Below are 20,653 nucleotides of genomic sequence, written 5' to 3'. Positions count from 1 at the left end.
GCACCCCCGCTGTGCATGGCCCTCAGGCATGTACAGCTGAGGTGCAGAAATTATTTTTGAAAGCATTTATTCAGTATTTGGCGGTTTTTGAATCAGTTAAGCACATTTTGAAAACCCTAGGAGGATCTATGGGGGTCCAGAGAAAGTTATGTTCTCTTATTATATACACATCATTTTATTGTTTATAATTTTATAGGAATTTTATTTTAACGTGCAAGGTTCCTTTTGGAGCTTCCAAGATGGGCCTGGGGTCAGGGCATACACACCCTGTTCCCTTATACCATATTTATATTTTATACTATGGTTCTCATTGCACTACTTTAAACAATGACAATAGCAACATAAATATTTCTGTGATGACCAGCCATTCAGACCATGTGGACGCTTGGATTTGGCTCAAGATCAACAGATTTGCAGTGGTTGAAGGGAGGAAAACCTCTCTTGTCCTTTAGCATGCCTTCATTTTTCAAACTGGAATAGAGAATATTCTGCCGATTGACGAATCATAAAGGATCCACTTAATTAATATTTAAGATATTGCTATTTTTAAAGTTAATTTCTTTAAAAAAAAAAGAATTCTGCAACTGTTGGGGGTGGCCCCTGCTGCCGGTGCACAGCTGCTGCTGGATGGACTTCAGAGGGCTGGCTGCAGGGCCATACGTCATGCTGTGCTGCCATCGCTCTCAGCACACCACTGAGAGCATGTATAGCGGGATTCGATTGGCCATGGAGCGGTGGCCGCAGGGCTCGGCCAAGCCGATGTCCTTTACGCACAACCAAAAGCTGTACACAGTAGCGGTTCGCCACCAGTGGAGGGTTGGGCATTAGTCCAGGCTGAAGCCCTTTTGACCAGCTCCTGCTCTGCACCGCCGAAGGCTGAATGTGTGTTCATAAAAACCTCTGAAATTCACTTTAAAAAAAACAAAGTTCAATTATGGTTAAGGAATCACTCTGAAATTCCGCAATCCATAGCTCACACACCTGCCATTCAAACCATAATTAGCGCACCAAATGCAATGTCCAAGACCTCAGAAAATGTATTTTAAACAAAATAGGTGGACTACACTTCTTATCTTTAAATTAGAACACATACTCAAAGAGCTTACATTTTATCCATAGGTGCCATGTATAATGTTAATGGTGGTAACATATCATGTTACTAGTGAGATCATTTGTTATTTATGAAGTCCGCTGTTACATCAAGGATGAGGACATGAGCACTGAATTTGGAGTAGGTGTTGTTTGCAGAGCTAGGCATGAGTGGGAACTTTGTTTATTTACTTTTATTTCACAACCACAAGTCCACTTTCTGTGTTTTAAATAATAATATAAATATATATAGTTGTAATATTTAAATAAATATGTTTTTATTTAATGTACATTGCACACAACATCCCCATTGCAAAAACAGAGCCCTTCGTCTATCAATGAGACCTTTTGGAACTTTCCTCTTGTAGTCTACTGTATAAGTTACTAAAGGCCATACTGCAAACACCAAACACATTTGTAGTCTGTGGAGGTGGGATTTTAACCTGAAACACAACCACAAAACATATTCTTGAGATTTATTTCTTGATTTTTAGCTCCAGCGGCGTCATGAGCAGATGAAAAAGAATTTAGAAGCACAACACAAAGAATTGGAGGAGAAGCGCCGCCAGTTTGAAGATGAGAAGTTGAATTGGGAAGCTCAACAGCGTATTCTGGAACAGCAGAATTCCTCCAGGTACTGCAGTAATATCTTGTTCTGTTAATTGTACTGATTGTAAGAGTCTTCCATTGGGGGAAAAAAAACTCAACCTCTTAGCTTTTTTCGGTCGAAGGCATTGATGCATTAATTGCTCATTAGTATTTATAAATATCTGAGGAGTTCTAATTGTAAAGAGCACAAACTGCGTACATGAAGTGGCAAAAATTCAGCTAAGAACGTACAATATAGATACATTATGATGCATGTACCATTTCTGGTGTGTGGTGACTTGGCAAAATAGACGAGAGCCTGATATAGTCCTGCTGTCGGTCAGAGTAATACCAATTGCATCAGGCTGTGTCACCATTTTGTCCACTCCCTCTCCCGCCAGCCCCTAGCCCAGCATTTTATTGTGCGTTCAGGGAGGGCTCCTAGCCTCTTTAGCTTCTGTAGCTGACTGTACTATGCCATGCATATTTCACTGTTCGAAATGTCACTCTCTCATAGGTCATTCTTCAATACCACTTACTTTATACAACTGAGGTTGCTGTGTATTGCACCTTCTGTTTTCTTAGGGTAGCTTGGGCAAAATGTGTTGCAATATGATTTTTTTAAAGCCTAGAAGTATCCTGTTTCATCTAGGTTTTTCTGCTTCATATTATGATCCCATTTGTTAGGAAACTGACAAGGATGCCCAAAGCATTTCCAAGGCTGGTTAGTTGTCTATGTATTCTACATTAACATTGCAAGCCTTCCATTCATCTTTCAACTCAGGTTCTACTTTACCTTATGTGACTGTCAAGCTGGATTGTCAATGCTGAGGGTAAATGGAAACTATAACCGTTATAAATAGGGGAGTTGAAAATGAACATATGAGAAGGGCACACGTTTGCCCCCTTGTATTGCATAATTTAAGTTTTAGGAGTGCTTTTTGCTGTCCTTCCAAGATTCCCAGACCCATGTGAATAGACATAACCATCACGCACTTGGTTATGCCAATATTTTGAGAGTACTTTCTGAGCATAAGCCTATTAGGGAATCCTCTTGTGATGTTCTTCACATGTTGCAAGTTCAAAGCAATGAGAGATATCATGTCCATACCCCCAAGCAGAAAAGTAGCCCAATTAGACCTGTGGTTCAAGTTCTGTGGAAAATGGTGGACAATTAATCACCATTTTGGGATACCAGAGTCCTAATTGTCTGTGAACCCGCAACGGGTTATTGGAATCAGATGGACTAATAGTGTAAGAAGTACTGGGCATTACTCATGGTATTACAGTACAGTGAAGTAGGTGGACAGTGATGAAAGTATACACTATATTCCCTCCCCCTTTGAATTGGAGAGATACAAGTCGTTGTATCCTAAAAGGAGGCTAAAGAGTTGTCGGAAAATCAGACTTTGTTCAAATAAAGAGGGCATTTCTCTGAAATGAACCCAGGATTCTTCTGTGTAAAATCTACATTCTAGATGTGTGACCTCACTGCAGGATGTGACAGTAACAAACTTTCTCAGCAGATTAACGTTAGCCATAAACCTATTAAGTCAAAGGAGATGTCATGGAGCTACTGGTTCCAGACAGTGTACAACAGAGTGGAATTGTATCATGAAGAGGGCAAAGGATATCTTTAGACTATCATTTGCATTTTATGTCTGCCTTTGAAAGTCTAGTATACAAATAATATTGAATTGGAGAAATAAGATCCCAGTGAAGGTTCTCAGAATCATGTTGTCTCGATACCCCAAGGCTGTGCACTTTCGGGAAATACCAGACTATATTTGTGAATGTAGAAGCTAGAGTGGAAAATCAGGGACATCTAGCGAGTTAGAGAAATCCATGCTATATGGTTTAGCCAGCATATAATATTCCCTGTGTAGGTTTTGTCCATGTCTGGCGTATATCAATCAATACCTGCACAATCAAGGGTCACCTTCTGTCTTCTTTGGACATCTAGTTAGGCCCCCTAGGGGTCCCAGGTAGATCTTTTGATACATTGTTGGGATTGTTTAGAAACAGTCTTCCAGATTAGGAATAAACCTGCTGTAAGTATAGTAGGAGAGGGAACAGGTGGTGATATAGTATTTGAATGATCACCTTTTTAAGGTGTTCATAAGATAGGAATTGTGTTGTGGTGATATCCATTTCCAAATTAACGTTTTGCAGGACTTAAGTGACAAGTCTAAATACAGATCCTGATAAAAGAATCTAAATGCCATTTTCTACTGGCTGTAAGAGTGGCGTAAGGTGAGATTTTTCCACATCAGTATGTGCAGCAGAAATATATTGAGAAGTATAATGTGTTTTAGAACCCTATGACACGCAATACGAATGGACCAAAATGGTTGTTTGTATATGTTAATATTAATATATGTTAATTTAGCATGTGATTAGATAAACCAGCTGTTTCAGTGGGTATGAATGCTTTGGAATATCTACGCTTGACTTGGGGCACCCTTTCAATCATTGAGACTGACATCAGTTATGTGACTTAGTAATAGCCTTCGAAGGAAGGTACTCCCAAGTTTCCATCTGACATATGCAACATTATATTCAGTTTTATTTTGTTCCTTTTTTTCACCCAGGTAAAAATCTGTAAGGTTTCTGTGTAGTGTTGTATATCTTGATTTTGGATTCGCAATGGAGGTATTAAGAAATGTCTTAAGAAACTGGGTAAAAAACACTAACTTGACCAGGCCTACGAAACACATTAGTAGAAGCGAGGGAGATCCACTGCAGAAGGTGATGGTTTTGGATAGGTATTTCAGAGAAGCATGGAGGATATCCCAAATGTCGATATAAAGGATGATATAAGGAGCATAGATGAATGAGAAGTGTGCCAGAGTCTCTTTAGTTACACATGCCTGTGGGATTAGGACCGACGTGACCGTGTTACTCCATCACCGTGGCAAAAATCACTGGTGACACCAGTTTTTAAAGGGCATGATTTTTGTTTAGTTTTTGCAGATGCTGCAGAAGGCTGGGCCATATTATAGTTGCATCATGACAAAACTTACAGATCCTAGGCCTGGTCCAGCAAATGTTATTTTAAGTTAGTATTGACGGATATCACAGTTAGTGTAGTGTAGTCCAGTGGAGCAAGCTGCAGTACAGCTAGCTGGTCACAGAAAAACAGACTGGGCAAGCCTGATGAAGTCTGTTTGTCAAGACTTTTGCCCATATCTTACTGTCTCCTTTAGTAGGTGGGATTGGGCGAAATTAGATGCCCCCTGAGGGATCCTTGTTGAGTGTAAGTATCAAAATGAGCATGCTCGTAGCATTGAATAAGTCAGTCCTACATTAACACAAAGGAACTAGTCAGAGGGATACAGGGAGAGAGGCTATCAATCCTAGACTGGCTGGGTAGATTTCTACCCCAACCAACCACCCCAAGAGACCGTCTCTATTCATGGAGGCAATTACTGAGAGAATGTCACCCAGAGTATGCAGCGCATCAAGGGTCCTGGGGTGTACTGTAGTAGGTTACTGTTACTTGAGCTATGTGACCAAGGTGTCGGTCCTTTCTGATTTTACCGGATTGGAGGTGCTTTGGTGTAGATCAATTTATAAAAAAAGAGAAGTTTCTGTGCAATGTCACCAGTGATCCTTGGCATGTCATCACTTCCTGGACTTGATTCTCTAAGAAGCCTACCCCACCTACTCCTAGCATTAGATCCTGATCTGAAAGTCATAATTGTACAGATAATTTTCAGATAGGCTGGAAACATACTGATTTACTTTTTGTCCCCCAGTCCTAGTTTGATACCAACATCAGAGCTGAGAAGGCGGGAACAGGGCATTTGTTGTTAGTGTCTTGCAGACATCATTCAGTGTAAATGCGGATACTGTGAATGTACTTCTTGAAGGTCTCCTCGTCTTGATGCTGACAGGGAATTTAGTTTGAAGTTTCCCTGTATCAGTCTATGAATTAACTCTTTGCACTGGATCTCTAAATTTTGGCTTCCACAGTTTGCTCTTTGTATGTCTGTGGCCCAGGGGTAGGGACCAAAATGTAAATGAGATCAGAGAAGCTTCTGCTCAGATATCGAGTGTCACCCCATTCTGAAGAAGTGAAAATCTGAGTATGTGGAAAGTTGCTCATAACATGCAACATTTACTATCAGGAACATAGATTATCTGTAGCCACCATTGTTTTCAAAACGTGGTGTGGGCCTTGGTGCCTACGTGGGCTCCAAGTATGGTCGGAAGCGTCCTGATATTTGGTGTCTTTAAAGTCATTTCTGAGAGAAAAGGATCATTTTGTATGTTGAATGAGATGACTAAAAGCGAGGAAAGGACATCGTGGTGGAGTTATACTTCTTAACATTCATCTCAAGCCTTGCACCCCTGTAGGATATAGTCTGAGTATTTTGAGTAGTGTTCATGGTGGAACTTGAGGTTGATTGCAGCAGCCTGGTAGCAGCTCAAGCTTGTTTGGTGAGGTAGGAGTTTGGCCTTTTATGTGATAACCCCTCGGAGCTAGTGCATCTTGAATTTCATCCGAATTGTCTGTTTGAGGCATATGAGCTGCAGATTACACACTTTTGCATAGATCGCCATCTGGTGTTGGGCCCGGATGTTTGCAGTTTGTTTTTCCTCTTGGAAAGTCTTTGGAAGTCACGAGGTCGGTGACTCCTCCCTTGGTCCGTATTGCACATGGGCTTCGGCTCCATCCTCAGATTGTTTTTTTCCGCCATCGGGCACGGATGTAATACTTCGCGCTCCGGTTCCGAACATTTCCAGTTCGACGATCGAAGCGGAATCCTCGCTCATCGCGGTATTGTTCAGATCCTGATCTCCTCAATCACCTTCTCTTCGACACATCTTCGATTCCAGTCGTCGACGGCGGCCTTCGGGCCTATCAAAGCTCCGGTCCCGGCTGATGGAAAGAACTCCATTCAAGAAGTGCCCTCGATGTGGGTCCAAATTCCCCCGCACCGATCTTCATGAGGTTTGCAACCTCTGCCTCTCCCCTGAACATGAGGCTCGAGACTGTCCCGCCTGCAAGTCTTTCAGATCGAAAAAGACTATTCGAGATCGAAGGGCCAGACGAAATATGGCGCACTCCTCGACCTCCGTTCCAGTCGACATCTTCGGGGATGACGTCGAAGCTCCGGGACAGCAGCACACCGAAGAGGCCCTAGTCAGTGCTTCCGAAGCCGACGACTCGGATGTGGAGGACATCACCCCGGCGCAGAGGGTCGTGAGTACTATACCCCCTCCCACACCCGCGCCGACACCCAAAAAGGCTTCGGTCACGCCTTCGCCTCCGGGCCTAGGCAAGACCAAAGACACTGCTTCAAACACCCCACCTTCGGGCCGGGCTCGGGCTCGAGCCAGCCTGCCAGCGGTGCCGATAAACACACTTCGGCACCGAAAAAAAGACCGGCCTCTACCTCGACACCGAGCTCCGCACCAAAGTCCTCGGTGTCGAAACCCAGCCTTTCGGTACCGACCAAACATCATAAGGCCCTCGGCACCGACACTCCCGCGCCAAAGCCTACCTCGGCGCCGACCCAAAAAATCGGAGGTTCCAAAAAAGCACGGCATGGACAAGCCTAAAAAGCCATCGTCCCCGCAACCTTCGGCGCCGACGGAACAAACATTGTCTCAGGAACTGTTTACACCGGATCCCTTGCAAAAGACACTTACCAAGGATCCAAAAACTGGACATTTGGCACTTTCTTCTAAAAAGAGACATTTGGACAAACCGGCTCCACCTCCAAAGAGGAAAGACTGTGCTACCTCCCCTTTCAGAGTGCCTTCCCCACCTCCTCCACCATCTCCACCTCCGCCCCCTCCGCCTTCTCCACCCCTGCCTCATCGCTCTCCGACCCGGTCTCCAGACCATGATGATCAGAGGGACCCATACTACGATCCAGGGTATGTGCCACAAGACCCCACCCTTACAGGATCCCCAGACCCATGGGACAATTATAATAATCCAGACATTCCAGATGTCCCACAAGATGACCTTTATCCATCCAGGCCATCTCCACCAGAAGACTCGTTAGGTTTTCACCACCTACTTCAGAGGGTGGCACATTATCACGGGGTAGAGCTACACACTGACCCGGTAGAGGAAGATTTCCTCCTCGACACCTTTGATACCGCACATAGGTCTACTTCTATACTATCTATGCTCAAGGGGGTCATAAAACATGCGCCAGAGGCTTTTAAAGACCCAGTCAGGGCTAGGGTCATTAACCCACGCATAGAGAAAGTATAAAGCTGCCCCCACAGATCCTGCCTATATCAAAGGGCCAGCGCCACTGGATTCCCTAGTGGTCTCCACTGCACGGAAGAGGTCAAACTCCCAGGCGTCCGGCGAAGCACCACCACCTGACAAAGAGTCAAAGCTACTGGACGCGTCAGGAAAGCGCACTGCGTCACAGACAGCAAATATATGGCGTATCGCCAACACTCAAGCGCTATTGGCCAGATACGACAGAACGCATTATGATGAACTAGAATCCATCATGCACCATCTCCCAGAAAAATACAAAAATAGGGCCAATTAATTAATTCAAGAGGGTAAGACCATAACTAACACCTCTATACGCTGTGCCTTAGACGCAGCAGACACAGCCTCCAGGGCCATTAACACTAGCGTCCTCCTCCGTCGCCATGCTTGGCTGAGAGTTTCAGGCTTTAAACCTGAGGTACAAGCCTCCATATTAAATCATCCATTTGATCAAGAACAGCTATTCGGCCCAAAGGTAGATGAGGCCCTTGAGAAGATGAAGAAGGACACAGATACGGCGAAATCTATGGGAGCCCTGCAGTCACACCCTCCTATGCGCTCCTTTCGCCGCTCTTCCTTTCGGTGAACAATGCTGGAGGTAGGCTGAGAGCAGTAGAGCTGAGCCTCTATTAGATTAAACAATTAAACTGCTGATACTGCACTATGTCTTCAAACTCTGTATAATTTAAGAGGACACATTTTGAAAATTGAACAAAAAGTGTCAAAGACTTTTATTTTGCTTGAATGAATCAATATTTAATAATATGTTTTTAGAATTTTTTTTTATATATAGACCTTCCTATTGCCGAAGCAAGTTTGTTTTAGAAAAAGAATCACAAAACACAAAATACTTTACAATATTTACACCACAACAATTGTTCGCTCACTACTAACAAACCATTCATACATCCATGCATTCTGATCCACTCATACACTCACACAGGCTTGTTGATCAGAAATCAACACAAAGGAAAAAACGTATTTTTGCACTTTCTCTGTTAGAACCACAGAAATAGATTGTTCAAAAAAACAAGCATATCTATAAACCGTTCTTATTTAGAAATGTTTAAGTTTCTTGTGGTCATTATACAAGGTCTACGCGTTTTGAGACCCCTGGTTAGCTGGGCCTCTCATCAGGACCTGTAAAATAAGGGAAACCTGTATAAGTAATTGTACTGCCCCTATGTCTCTCTGTTAAGATAGTTGGACAAATAAAGTTACCTTGGTTTAGATGGAGACGACCGGTTTGAAAATGGAGAGCAACCTGGGTGAGAGGAAGTGAGAGGAGGAAGTGTGAAAACATTCATTACAGTCTGGTTTGGTCAAAATTCATTACAGTCTGGTTTGATCGAAATAAGCTTGATTCGGAAAAGTGGCTTACTTTGTTGCGTAGAGGGCAGAAGGGGGACGGGTTGAAGTAGTCCTCAATTGGATGCTGGCAATAGAACAAGACAGTTTTCAGTCTATTGTTACCTACATTGTGAATCACAGCCGCATAAGCAATGAAAAGGCCGTGTAACTAAAGAGAGATCACATTTGTTAACTTGTGCAACGGCCTGTTAGGGGCGTGTCTCTTATCTCCGTATATTTATGGATGCTCGTATAGTCGCCGTCTTGAATTATCATCGGAGCTATGGGGAATTGAAACTAGAGTTAGTTCGAGTAATCCTGATCGCGTCCTTGTTGGTGTGAAAATGTAGCAGCGAGGCATACCTGCATAAGTCTGATGGTTTCTTCCGATTCTGTCCACATTAATCAGTTGATTTCGTCTGCGCTTTGAGACTCATTACGGATGACGTTTTATGCGTCGACGTGATTAGACATAGAAAGGAGACTATGTGGTGGTTCGCGTTGGTCAGTCGATTAATGTAAATTTCCGGTGACATTGTTGAGTTGAAAATAGAAAAGAGACTTCGTTAAAATCTTGAATGTCTCAGATTGACATTCGTTCAATTAAATGATGTTCCTTGAAGAAGGAAAGCTTGTCGAAGATGAATAAAACGAAGGTCAACACTTGATGAGGATATTTGTAAAATGAACTAGGTGATTTCCGTATATTAATAACAGAAATTGCTCGTCTCCAATTACTTCCAATGAACCTTTTATTTTAAGTTGTAAAGCTCAGAGAGTTCGTTTAAGCCATTTGTGGCAGTGTTGAATTTAAGAATAAGCATAGCTTCTATCCTAGATAGTTTCTGTTCCAAATCGCCACCTCTTGCGTCTCGTATTACTTTGGCGATAACTGTCCATTTTAAATCTTTGATTTGGTGGTTATTAGTTCGCCAATGATTGACCAATGGAGCTGTTGTTACATTTCTATTAATCCGGGATTTGTGTTATGACACTCTGATTCTGATTTCTTGGCTAGTCTTGCCTATGTACAGGAGATTACAAGGGCATTGTATTGCATAAACCACTGATTTACTTCTGCAGTTGGTGAAAGATTCGTGCTTCCAATAGATATGGTTATGTTCAAAAAGGTCTCCTTCTATTGTGGAATCACAGCAGATACAAGAACCGCATCTATGATGGCCTTGAATTGGTTGAAGTCCTACAAAGTCACGCACCGTGGTGGGTTTATTTTGCGGCATTGCTGCTCGGATGATTTGGTTGGCAATATTGCGGTCTTTTTTAAAAGCAAACAGTGGGTTTTGTTTGAATGAGTCATCAAGATTTTTAATCAAGTGCCAGTTTTGTACAATACATTTTTTCATTAAGTTTGAATTAGGACAAAATGTGGATACACAAACGATCCTTTCCAGTGGTTGCCTCTCATTCTTTTTTTAATAGATCTTCTGTTGGGGTCCACCAAGCTCTTTTCATTGCTCTTTTTAAGAGTTTCTTAGGGTATCCTCTTTGTTTCAAATTTTCACACTATGTGGTTGCATTGGCCATGTATTCATCTTTGAAATGACAGTTTCGTCTTATACGCAAGAATTTCCCGAAAGGCAAATTCTCGCGTAGGTTTCTCGGATGGTAACTTGAGAAATGAAGTGTCTTATTTCTGTCAGTTGTCTTTTTGAACAAGGTAGTGGCCAGGCTATTGTCGGATGGATAAATTTCAACATCAAGAAATGCAATTTTGATCTGGGAATGGTTTAGAGTGAATTGTATGTCTATGGTACGGTTATTCAACCAGTCATGAAACTTCCTTAGGTTTTCAAGAGACCCTGTCCAAGTCATAAACACGTCGTCAATGTAACGAGTCCATTTTCCGATGTACTGAGTGAAAGGATTCTCGTTGTAAATGAACTTCTCCTCATATTTGGCCATAAAAAGAATTGCCAATTCTGGTGCAAATGGACAACCCATAGCCACTCCTTTGACTTGGAAGTAGAATTCCCCGTTGAAATTGAAATAATTCTTTTTTAATGCGAAGCTGGCTAGTTTCATAATGAATTCTGTCGGGACTTTAGGATTTTGTCTTGTTTCCAGATATGATTGAATGACAGAAAGACCATCGTCCTGAGGTATTTGTGTATATAATGAAACCACATCAAATGTTACTAAGTGGTATGATTCTGGAACAAAGTAAATAGATGACAATTTATTGATCAAGTCTGTGGTATCTGCTAGGAAAGATGGCACTTCAGCTACAAATGGTTTAATGAAGTGGTCGACAAATTTAGATATCGGTTCCATCAAAGAGTCACAACCAGAAATGATTGGTCTCCCAGGTGGTGGCGTTTCACTTTTATGGATTTTTGGGAGGACGTAGAACAGGGGTGTCCTAGGGTTTTTGTTTTGCAGAAAATCGAATTCTTTTTTAGAGAGAAACCCTTCTTCTAAACCTTTCGTAAGAATCGGAAATAGGATATTCTGGAGTTCCGAAGTTGGATCCTTATTTATTTTCCTGTAGCATGGAGTGTCATCCAGCTGCAATTAATCGACTGACCAACGCGAACCACCACATAGTCTCCTTTCTATGTCTAATCACGTCGACGCATAAAACGTCATCCGTAATGAGTCTCAAAGCGCAGACGAAATCGACTGATTAATGTGGACAGAATCGGAAGAAACCATCAGACTTATGCAGGTATGCCTCGCTGCTACATTTTCACACCAACAAGGACGCGATCAGGATTACTCGAACTAACTCTAGTTTCAATTCCCCATAGCTCCGATGATAATTCAAGACGGCGACTATACGAGCATCCATAAATATACGGAGATAAGAGACACGCCCCTAACAGGCCGTTGCACAAGGTAACAAATGTGATCTCTCTTTAGTTACACGGCCTTTTCATTGCTTATGCGGCTGTGATTCACAATGTAGGTAACAATAGACTGAAAACTGTCTTGTTCTATTGCCAGCATCCAATTGAGGACTACTTCAACCCGTCCCCCTTCTGCCCTCTACGCAACAAAGTAAGCCACTTTTCCGAATCAAGCTTATTTCGATCAAACCAGACTGTAATGAATTTTGACCAAACCAGACTGTAATGAATGTTTTCACACTTCCTCCTCTCACCCAGGTTGCTCTCCATTTTCAAACCGCTCGTCTCCATCTAAACCAAGGTAACTTTATTTGTCCAACTATCTTAACAGAGAGACATGGGGGCAGTACAATTACTTATACAGGTTTCCCTTATTTTACAGGTCCTGATGAGAGGCCCAGCTAACCAGGGTTCTCGAAACGCGTAGACCTTGTATAATGACCACAAGAAACTTAAACATTTCTAAATAAGAACGGTTTATAGATATGCTTGTTTTTTTGAACAATCTATTTCTGTGGTTCTAACAGAGAAAGTGCAAAAATACTTTTTTTCCTTTGTGTTGATTTCTGATCAACAAGCCTGTGTGAGTGTATAAGTGGATCAGAATGCATGGATGTATGAATGGTTTGTTAGTAGTGAGCGAACAATTGTTGTGGTGTAAATATTGTAAAGTATTTTGTGTTTTGTGATTCTTTTTCTAAAACAAACTTGCTTCGGCAATAGGAAGATCTATATATAAAAAAAAATTCTAATAACATATTAAATATTGATTCATTCAAGCAAAATAAGTCTTTGACACTTTTTGTTCAATTTTCAAAATGTGTCCTCTTAAATTATACAGAGTTTGAAGACGTAGCTCTTCCTTTCGGGGCACGGCCAGAGGCTACTCCTCAGATAGCGCGTCCACTTCCTACAAATCCCCTGCTCAATCCACCTTCCAAAGGGGTTTTCAAAGAGGCGGCTATAGAGGCAATAACAATAAAGGCAGAGGCAAAACAAATACCGGCCGCTCTGCCACACCGCATACCCAATGACTTCCCCCTGCTCCCTCCAGACCATCCCACTCCGGTCGGGGGCAGGCTACAAAATTTCCTTCACGTCTGTGAGACCATCACATCAGACAGATGGGTGACCCAAATTATTCGTTCAGGGTACTGCCTAGAATTGACATCTACCCCCCCCCCTCCCCATATTCCACCCAGGCAACGCCCAATGTCACAAGAACATTCCACGTTACTAAAACAGGAGGTAATCTCCCTCCTACAAAAAGAGGCGATAGAACAAGTCCCCGCCAATCAGCAACATTTAGGGGTCTACTTCCTATATTTTCTGATACCGAAAAGAGACGAGACTCTACGACCCATCTTAGATCTCCGGCCTCTAAACACATACATACATTCGGACCATTTTCACATGGTAACACTTCAGCAGGTACTTCCGCTCCTCTCCCAGAACGACTTTCTCAGCACACTGGACTTGAAAGACGCATACTTTCACATTCCGGTACACCATGCTCACAGAAAGTACCTCAGATTTGTAGTGGACGGGCAACACTACCAGTTCAAGGTGCTCCCATTCGGGGTCACAACAGCACCAAGGGTATTCACCAAGTGCCTAGCGGTAGTGGCGGCACACCTCAGAAGACAGCACATTCACGTCTTCCCATATTTGGACGAATGGCTAATAAAAGCCACGTCCTACAACCAATGTGTACATCACACCGCCACTACAATCCAACTACTTCACCAGCTAGGTTTCACGGTGAACCACCAAAAGTCCCAGCTAATACCATCCCACACAAAGCAATACCTCGGTGCCACCATAGACACCTCAAAAGCCATAGCCTACCCCAATCCTGCCAGGATTGCAAGCATTCAGGCTTTGCGTCAAAGATTCATACCTCAACAATCTCTCCCAGCAAGAGTGTTTATGCAACTGATAGGGATGATGGCCTCTTGCATTTTCATAGTGCCTCATGCAAGACTCCAGATGCGTCCACTCCAAGAGTGCTTAGCGCGCCAATGGAACCAGGCCCAGGGGCAACTGACAGATCTGGTGTTGGTAGACGGTCGCACCCATCGCTCTCTGCAGTGGTGGAACACCACGAATCTTTCCAGAGGTCGACCGTTCCTGGACCCGGTTCCACAAATAATCCTAACAGACACATCGCTCTCCGGCTGGGGAGCTCATCTATTACACCTCACAGTGCGGGGCACATGGACGCCGCAACAAAAGTTACTCCACATCAACCATCTGGAGTTACTGGCAATCTTTCTAGCCCTAAAATCCTTTCACACACACATTTTAGGCAAGGCAGTCCTTATTCGCACAGACAACATGACGGCCATGTACTACATTCAAAAACAAGGCGGCACACACTCTCCACAGCTCTCTCAACTAGCACAGAGCATATGGAGATGGGCAATTCCACACAAAATCTTTCTCCTAGCCCAACATGTCCCAGGAGTCCAAAATACCATGGCAGATCTGCTCAGCAGACAAACGCAGCAGATCCACGAGTGGGAACTTCACCCGCAGGTTCTTCACCCGTTCTTTCAGATGTGGGGGCATCCACACATAGACCTCTTCGCCACCCACGAAAACAAAAAATGCCCAAGCTTCGCCGCCAGATACCCACACCCATTGTCCAAAGGCAATGCGATATGGATGAACTGGTCAGGCAAATTTGCGTACGCCTTTCTACCTCTCCCACTAATTCCATTAGTGGTGCGAAAGCTACAACAGCACTCCCTCACACTGATTCTAGTAGCTCCAGCATGGGCCAGACAACCGTGGTACACCACGCTGCTGGAACTCTCGGTAGTGCCACACCAAAAGTTACACCTCTCACCATGCCTCCTAACCCAGAACCATGGAGAGATCAGACACCCGGACCCAGCTCAGCTCAACCTTGCGATCTGGCTCCTGAGATCCTAGAATTCGGATACCTTAACCTTCCCCCCGACTGTATGAATGTTATCAGAGACGCTAGACGCCCTACTACTAGAGCCTGCTACGCTGCAAAGTGGAAAAGATTTGTTGTTTATTGCCATAACAACTCAATCAGCCCTCTAGACGTATCTATACAGCACATCATATGCTACTTACTCCATCTACAAAGGTGTAACCTAGCATATACATCCAGCAATTGCCGCTTACCTACAAAACAGACAGCACCTATCACTTTTCAGAGTGCCTGCCATTAAAGCCTTCATGGAAGGCCTCAAACTAATAATTCCCCCCAGAGTACCACCCTCACCTGTGTGGAACTTAAATATAGTTCTCACAAGGCTAATGGGACCGCCTTTCGAACCTTTGCATAAATATGAACTGCAATTTCTCACATGGAAAACAGCTTTCCTTGTAGCCATCACTTCCCTTAGAAGGGTCAGTGAGATACAAGCACTTACTATACAAGAACCTTTTCTCCAAATGCACCCGAACAAGGTTGTCCTCCGTACCAACCCAAAATTCCTACCCAAAGTCATTTCCCTCTTTCATCTAAACCAATCGGTAGAATTACCGGGTTTTTTCTTGCAACCTCAAACTGTTGCAGAAAGGGCTCTACACACACTGGATGTTAAAAGGGCCTTACTTTACTACATCCAGAGAACACAACCTTTCAGAAAGACAAAACAACTGTTTGTCTCTTTCTCTCCACCACATAAAGGCAACCCCATCTCTAAATCACGGATAGCTAGGTGGATTGTAAAATGCATACAGATTTGCTACCATAAGGCAAAACGCACGCTATCTGTTCCCCCTAAAGCCCACTCTACACGAAAGATAGGGGCTTGTATGGCTTTTCTAGGGAACATCCCATTAGATGATATCTGCAAAGCAGCTACATGGTCAACACCGCACACTTTCACTAAACATTACTGTGTAGATGTGCAAACCAAGCAACAAGCTAGTGTGGGCCAGGCTGTACTAAAAACACTTTTTCAAACCACTGCTACAGATACCGGTGGTCGCCGCTAGGGTTGGGAACTGCTATATAGTCTATGCAAAAGTGTGTCATCTGCAGCTCATATGCCTCGAACGGAATATCCAACTTACCAGTATGCATCTGTTCTTGGCATGTAGAGCTGCAGTTCTACACACGCCCACCCGCCTCCCCGGCTACCTGTATCTGTTCCAGTCTATCTTATTTAGATACAACATACATGGGTTTCTTCACTATTATTACTACGCTCCATCTTTCCCTGTTGGCGAAAAACAATCTGAGGATGGAGCCGAAGCCCATGCGCAATACGGACCAAGGGAGGAGTCACCGACCTCCTGACTTCCAAAGACTTTCCAAGAGGAAAAACAAACTGCAAACATCCGGGCCCAACACCAGATGGCGATCTATGCAAAAGTGTGTAGATCTGCAGCTCTACATGCCAAGAACAGATGCATACTGGTAAGTAGCATATTCCTTTCAGTGAGACTTTATGCACAGCCATTTTCTGGTTCGTTGAATTTCTTCTGCTGAATTTTTAAAGCTTGCTAAAGGGCTTTAATGGGCATTTTTGTTAGACAAGTCTCTATCGTCCACTTCACAGGTACTGTTTTCAGTCAATGAGTTTGCCCACAGTTACTTATGAGTTGTGAAGCAGCGTGATCGATTTTATCCATGAATGTTTGGTTTCCATATAGTATGGAGACTACGACCTCTTTCAGGCTGTACTTGTTTCATTCATCAATAGACTCTGAGATACAGACTGGTTGGGTGGATGAAGAGATAGTCCTGTGGAGGCAAAATGTGGGCGATGATTCCTTGTAACAATGGGCAAACATTTGCAAGGTTAAGGGCTGCTTCCTGCGTTCAGTTTTCCCTATCACGACGCAGGCAAGGCAGAGATTGCACCCCTGCTAGTGAGGAATGCTTTAAATAATTTGCATGCACTGGTGACTGGAAAAGAACAGGACTGCATGATCATATTGGGCACCAACTCAGAAGTGCATGCACCTTGGGCAGGTCAAAGGTATGCATCAGTCAGAGGTTCTGGTCACGAGCAACAGCCTGTCTCCGAACCCTTATTTCACGCCTTAGTCAAGGATTTTAGTAGGGAAAGCCTACATTAGGGGAAGCAGTGTAGAACATGTCGTTTTTCAGCATGACTCATTTCTGGATTCCCAATCTGTGCACTATTCCACCATATAGTGGCTGACTCATGTATTAATCTTGGTAGTCTATCTTTAATCCCTCGCTCCCCTTTATCCTGTGGGCGTTGCCAACCATTTGGACCATCAGCAAGGGGAGGATCACAGCCACTCACCCTTCACATTAGCTTTGTGCTGCAGGACAGCCAGCTCAGAATACACACCATCTCAGTGGCAATACCCGGCAAGGCAGTCCTTTTAATGAAGGGCTAGAGGAAGAGGCACCCCACCCAGAGAAGTAGGGCCTCCAAGCAAATGATTTACCATCTGGGCCCTCCCTACATTCAACACTTTTAGGAGGTAACAGCTGACAATTCCCCAAAGAACGGGGGGGAAAAAGTCACCTATGGCAAATGGACTCTAAACATGATACAACATGAATATTGTAAAGAACTGTTAAAAAAAAAATGTGCAACAAAGACTGTAAATTGCAACTTCCGCAAGAGGTCGCGGACCTTTTGAGCAAACGTGCAATAGAAAAGGTACCAGAAGGATAGGAAAACAAATGAGTCTACTCAGTTTTCTTCCTGGCATCAAAGCCAGAATTCACCCTCGGACCTATTCTGTACTTGTGTATTAACCAGATTCATAGAGATGCCAAAGTTCGAAAGGGTCACTTGGTATGCTGCTATCCTGTGCCTGCAGAAGGGAGACAATATGGAAACCATAGACCTTGTGGGCACCTCCCTTCATGTCCTGATGAACAACAAACATAAGTTCTCGAGGTTCGCAGTGGACAAGATACTTTACCAGTTCCGGCATATTCCCTTTGACATTAAGGCTGCACCAAGGGTATTCACAAAGTACTTCAGTAATGAGTTGGCACACTTGAGAAGATACAGGATACATGCCTACCCTTATGTAGCAATGCCAGAAGAGCGTAAAGACTGTTATACAAACACTATCAATTGGGATTCTTCATCAACTTAATCCGCGCCACAAAGAGAAAAGACGTTCTGGCAAGACTAAACTCGGAACGAAGCAAAAACCTTCCCAATATGCAAATGAGCCCTGGAAATGACAGATCAAACTTGCCCTTACCTGAAGGGATAGTCTCTGACTTTGAGGACAGTGGCAAAAACAATGGGAATAATGGCTTTGTGCATAACCCTAGTACCACATGCAAGGCCACACATGACCACTACAGGAGTGGTTACTGGGTCGGTGGTCTCAGGCAAGCGAGAGTTGGGAAAATCTATGGGTTGGCAAACAGATGATACAGAGGGAAATACAGTGGTGGAAAACAAAAAACATCACTGACCATCACAACACACGCATCCCACAGAGGGTGGGGAGTTCATATGGGAAAAATGAACATTAGTGACCTATTGGTCCAGGAAGAAGCAGTTAAGCACATAAAATACTGGATCTCAAGACCGTTTTCTTAGCGCTGAAGACGTTCCAAAAACATGTAATGTGAACAATAGTCCAGATTCAAATAGACAATACAATCACAATGTTTTATCACAATAAACGGGGGGGGGGGGGGGGGAAACAAGGTCACACGCACTGCCCCAGTTAGTGCAGGACGTATGGAGGTGGGCCATTCAGAGAAGAAGACATTAGTAGCTGTCAAACTACCATGAATTCAAAACACACAAATAGACAGACTAAGCCGACAAACTTCTCACATGAGTGGGAGCCGAAGCAGCAAATATTTGAAGACCTCTTCCACCAACACAGGAAATCACAGACAGACGTTTTTGCAACACAAGAGAATGCAAAATTCCAAAACATTGCATCCAGGTTTCCAAACCAGTGGTAATAGGGGAATTTCCTCTCAAGAGGATGATCGGGGAGATTTGCATATGCCTTCCCCCCCAATGCCAATGATATCTTTGGTGATAAACACATGCCAACAGGTACACTTGACACGGATACTCATCGCTCCTCAGTAGGCCAGACAGACATCATTTTCAGAGCCAGTAGAGATGATACATGGCAGAATAATGAGATTGCCACCTTACCCAGACATGTTATCTGTGAAAAGAAGACATGTATCCCACCCAGAACCAGTAACCCTCAGCTTTGCAGCATGGTTACAGAAAAAATGGAGTTTGGTCAGCTAGGACTCCAACAGAGGACCATACAAATGCCCATATACTGGTGTGACAAAGAGCAACGGGTAAGTGGTCCCAACACCACAGTGGTCAAGTACCTCATTCACCTCGAGGTGTTATATGCTTCTCTTATTCCACACTTCTGCCATAGTAGCAAAAACTTCAGGGGTCGTAGGAATAAGTGTTTTCAATATCCCAGTGATAAAAATATTTTTGTAACGGACAAAAAGGATAGTTCCTCTAAGGACAATGCCCGCACTGCTATGGAATCTACAACTAATAAGAACACAACTCCTGAAACCCCCATTCGAGCAGATGTACACAGTAGATCTCAAATGTCGGCACTCATGCTGACCTTCTTGATTGCAGTCACAACCATCTGAAGAGTTAATGAACTGCAAGCACTCGCAACACAAGAACCCTTCTTACAAATCTACGCGGACAGAGTAGTAATGAGGCTAGACCCACAGTTTCTACCAAAGGTCATCTCACACTTCCATGTCAAGCAGGCAATACAGCTGCCAGCTTGTTTTTCAAGATCGTACAACACAGGCAAACAGAGCCCTACACCTTCTGGACATAAAGTCATTCATGTATTATTTACAAAAAATGATCAAGATGGCAAACCAGTTCTTTATCTTGTTTGCACCATCCAACAAAGGTGCACCGGTTAGCATGGAAACCATTGGAAGGTTGATAATTAAAACAATGCAAACAAGCTACTAAACAGTTGTTGTAGTGCTAGGACAGAGACCAAGCACACACACACTACAAGGGAGAAAAGAAGCACATTAGCATTCATTGCGAATATCTCCATTAAAGATATCTGTATGGCAGCCACATGGGCTCTTGTACACACCTTTAAAAAAATTGCAAACTGGGTATCCATGCATACAGAAGCAGAGGTGGGACTGAAAGTACAAAAGCACCTGTTCACATCCTCTAACTCCTTTCAACCCAACCTCTCTGGGAAGGACAACACAGCTACATAATCGATGCACAGCATACACATCCAGAAAAAATTCATGGTATAAAACTAAATGGTTTCTTACCTGTAGGGGTAGTTTTGCAGTTTAAAGAATTTGCTAGTTTCACTTGCAATCCTCCAACCTCTCCGGAAATGAGGAGACTGACAAACAGGAAAGTATAAAGATAGTAGAGGAAAATACTGGAAAGGGAAAGGTAGCCAAAAATTGCAAATAAAAGAATCTAAGATGAAAGAGGACTTTGGGGCGGGGGCGTCTGACATCATAGGAAAGGACATGGCACTAAATGGTTGGTGACTCCTAAAGGTGGGAGAA

At 43.5% G+C, this 20,653-nt stretch overlaps 1 protein-coding gene across 5 annotated transcripts in view; it reads left to right on the top strand.

Annotated features, from left to right (window-relative positions):
- SEPTIN7 (septin 7) overlaps positions 1-20,653 on the top strand; it is a 495,709-nt gene that overhangs the window by 473,062 nt on the left and 1,994 nt on the right. For all 5 annotated transcript variants that reach the window (XM_085607478.1, XM_085607476.1, XM_085607479.1 and 2 more), the window contains one exon: positions 1,584-1,723. In XM_085607478.1, coding sequence (XP_085463604.1) covers positions 1,584-1,723 — 140 coding nt within the window. The remainder of the gene's footprint in view (positions 1-1,583; positions 1,724-20,653) is intronic.

Source organism: Triturus cristatus, chromosome 5_2 (genome assembly GCF_964204655.1).
Source record: "Triturus cristatus chromosome 5_2, aTriCri1.1, whole genome shotgun sequence".
Classification (NCBI taxonomy): Eukaryota; Metazoa; Chordata; class Amphibia; order Caudata; family Salamandridae; genus Triturus; species Triturus cristatus.
The sequence above is the reverse complement of the archived record's forward strand: the minus strand, read 5'-3'. Positions and strand labels throughout refer to the sequence as shown.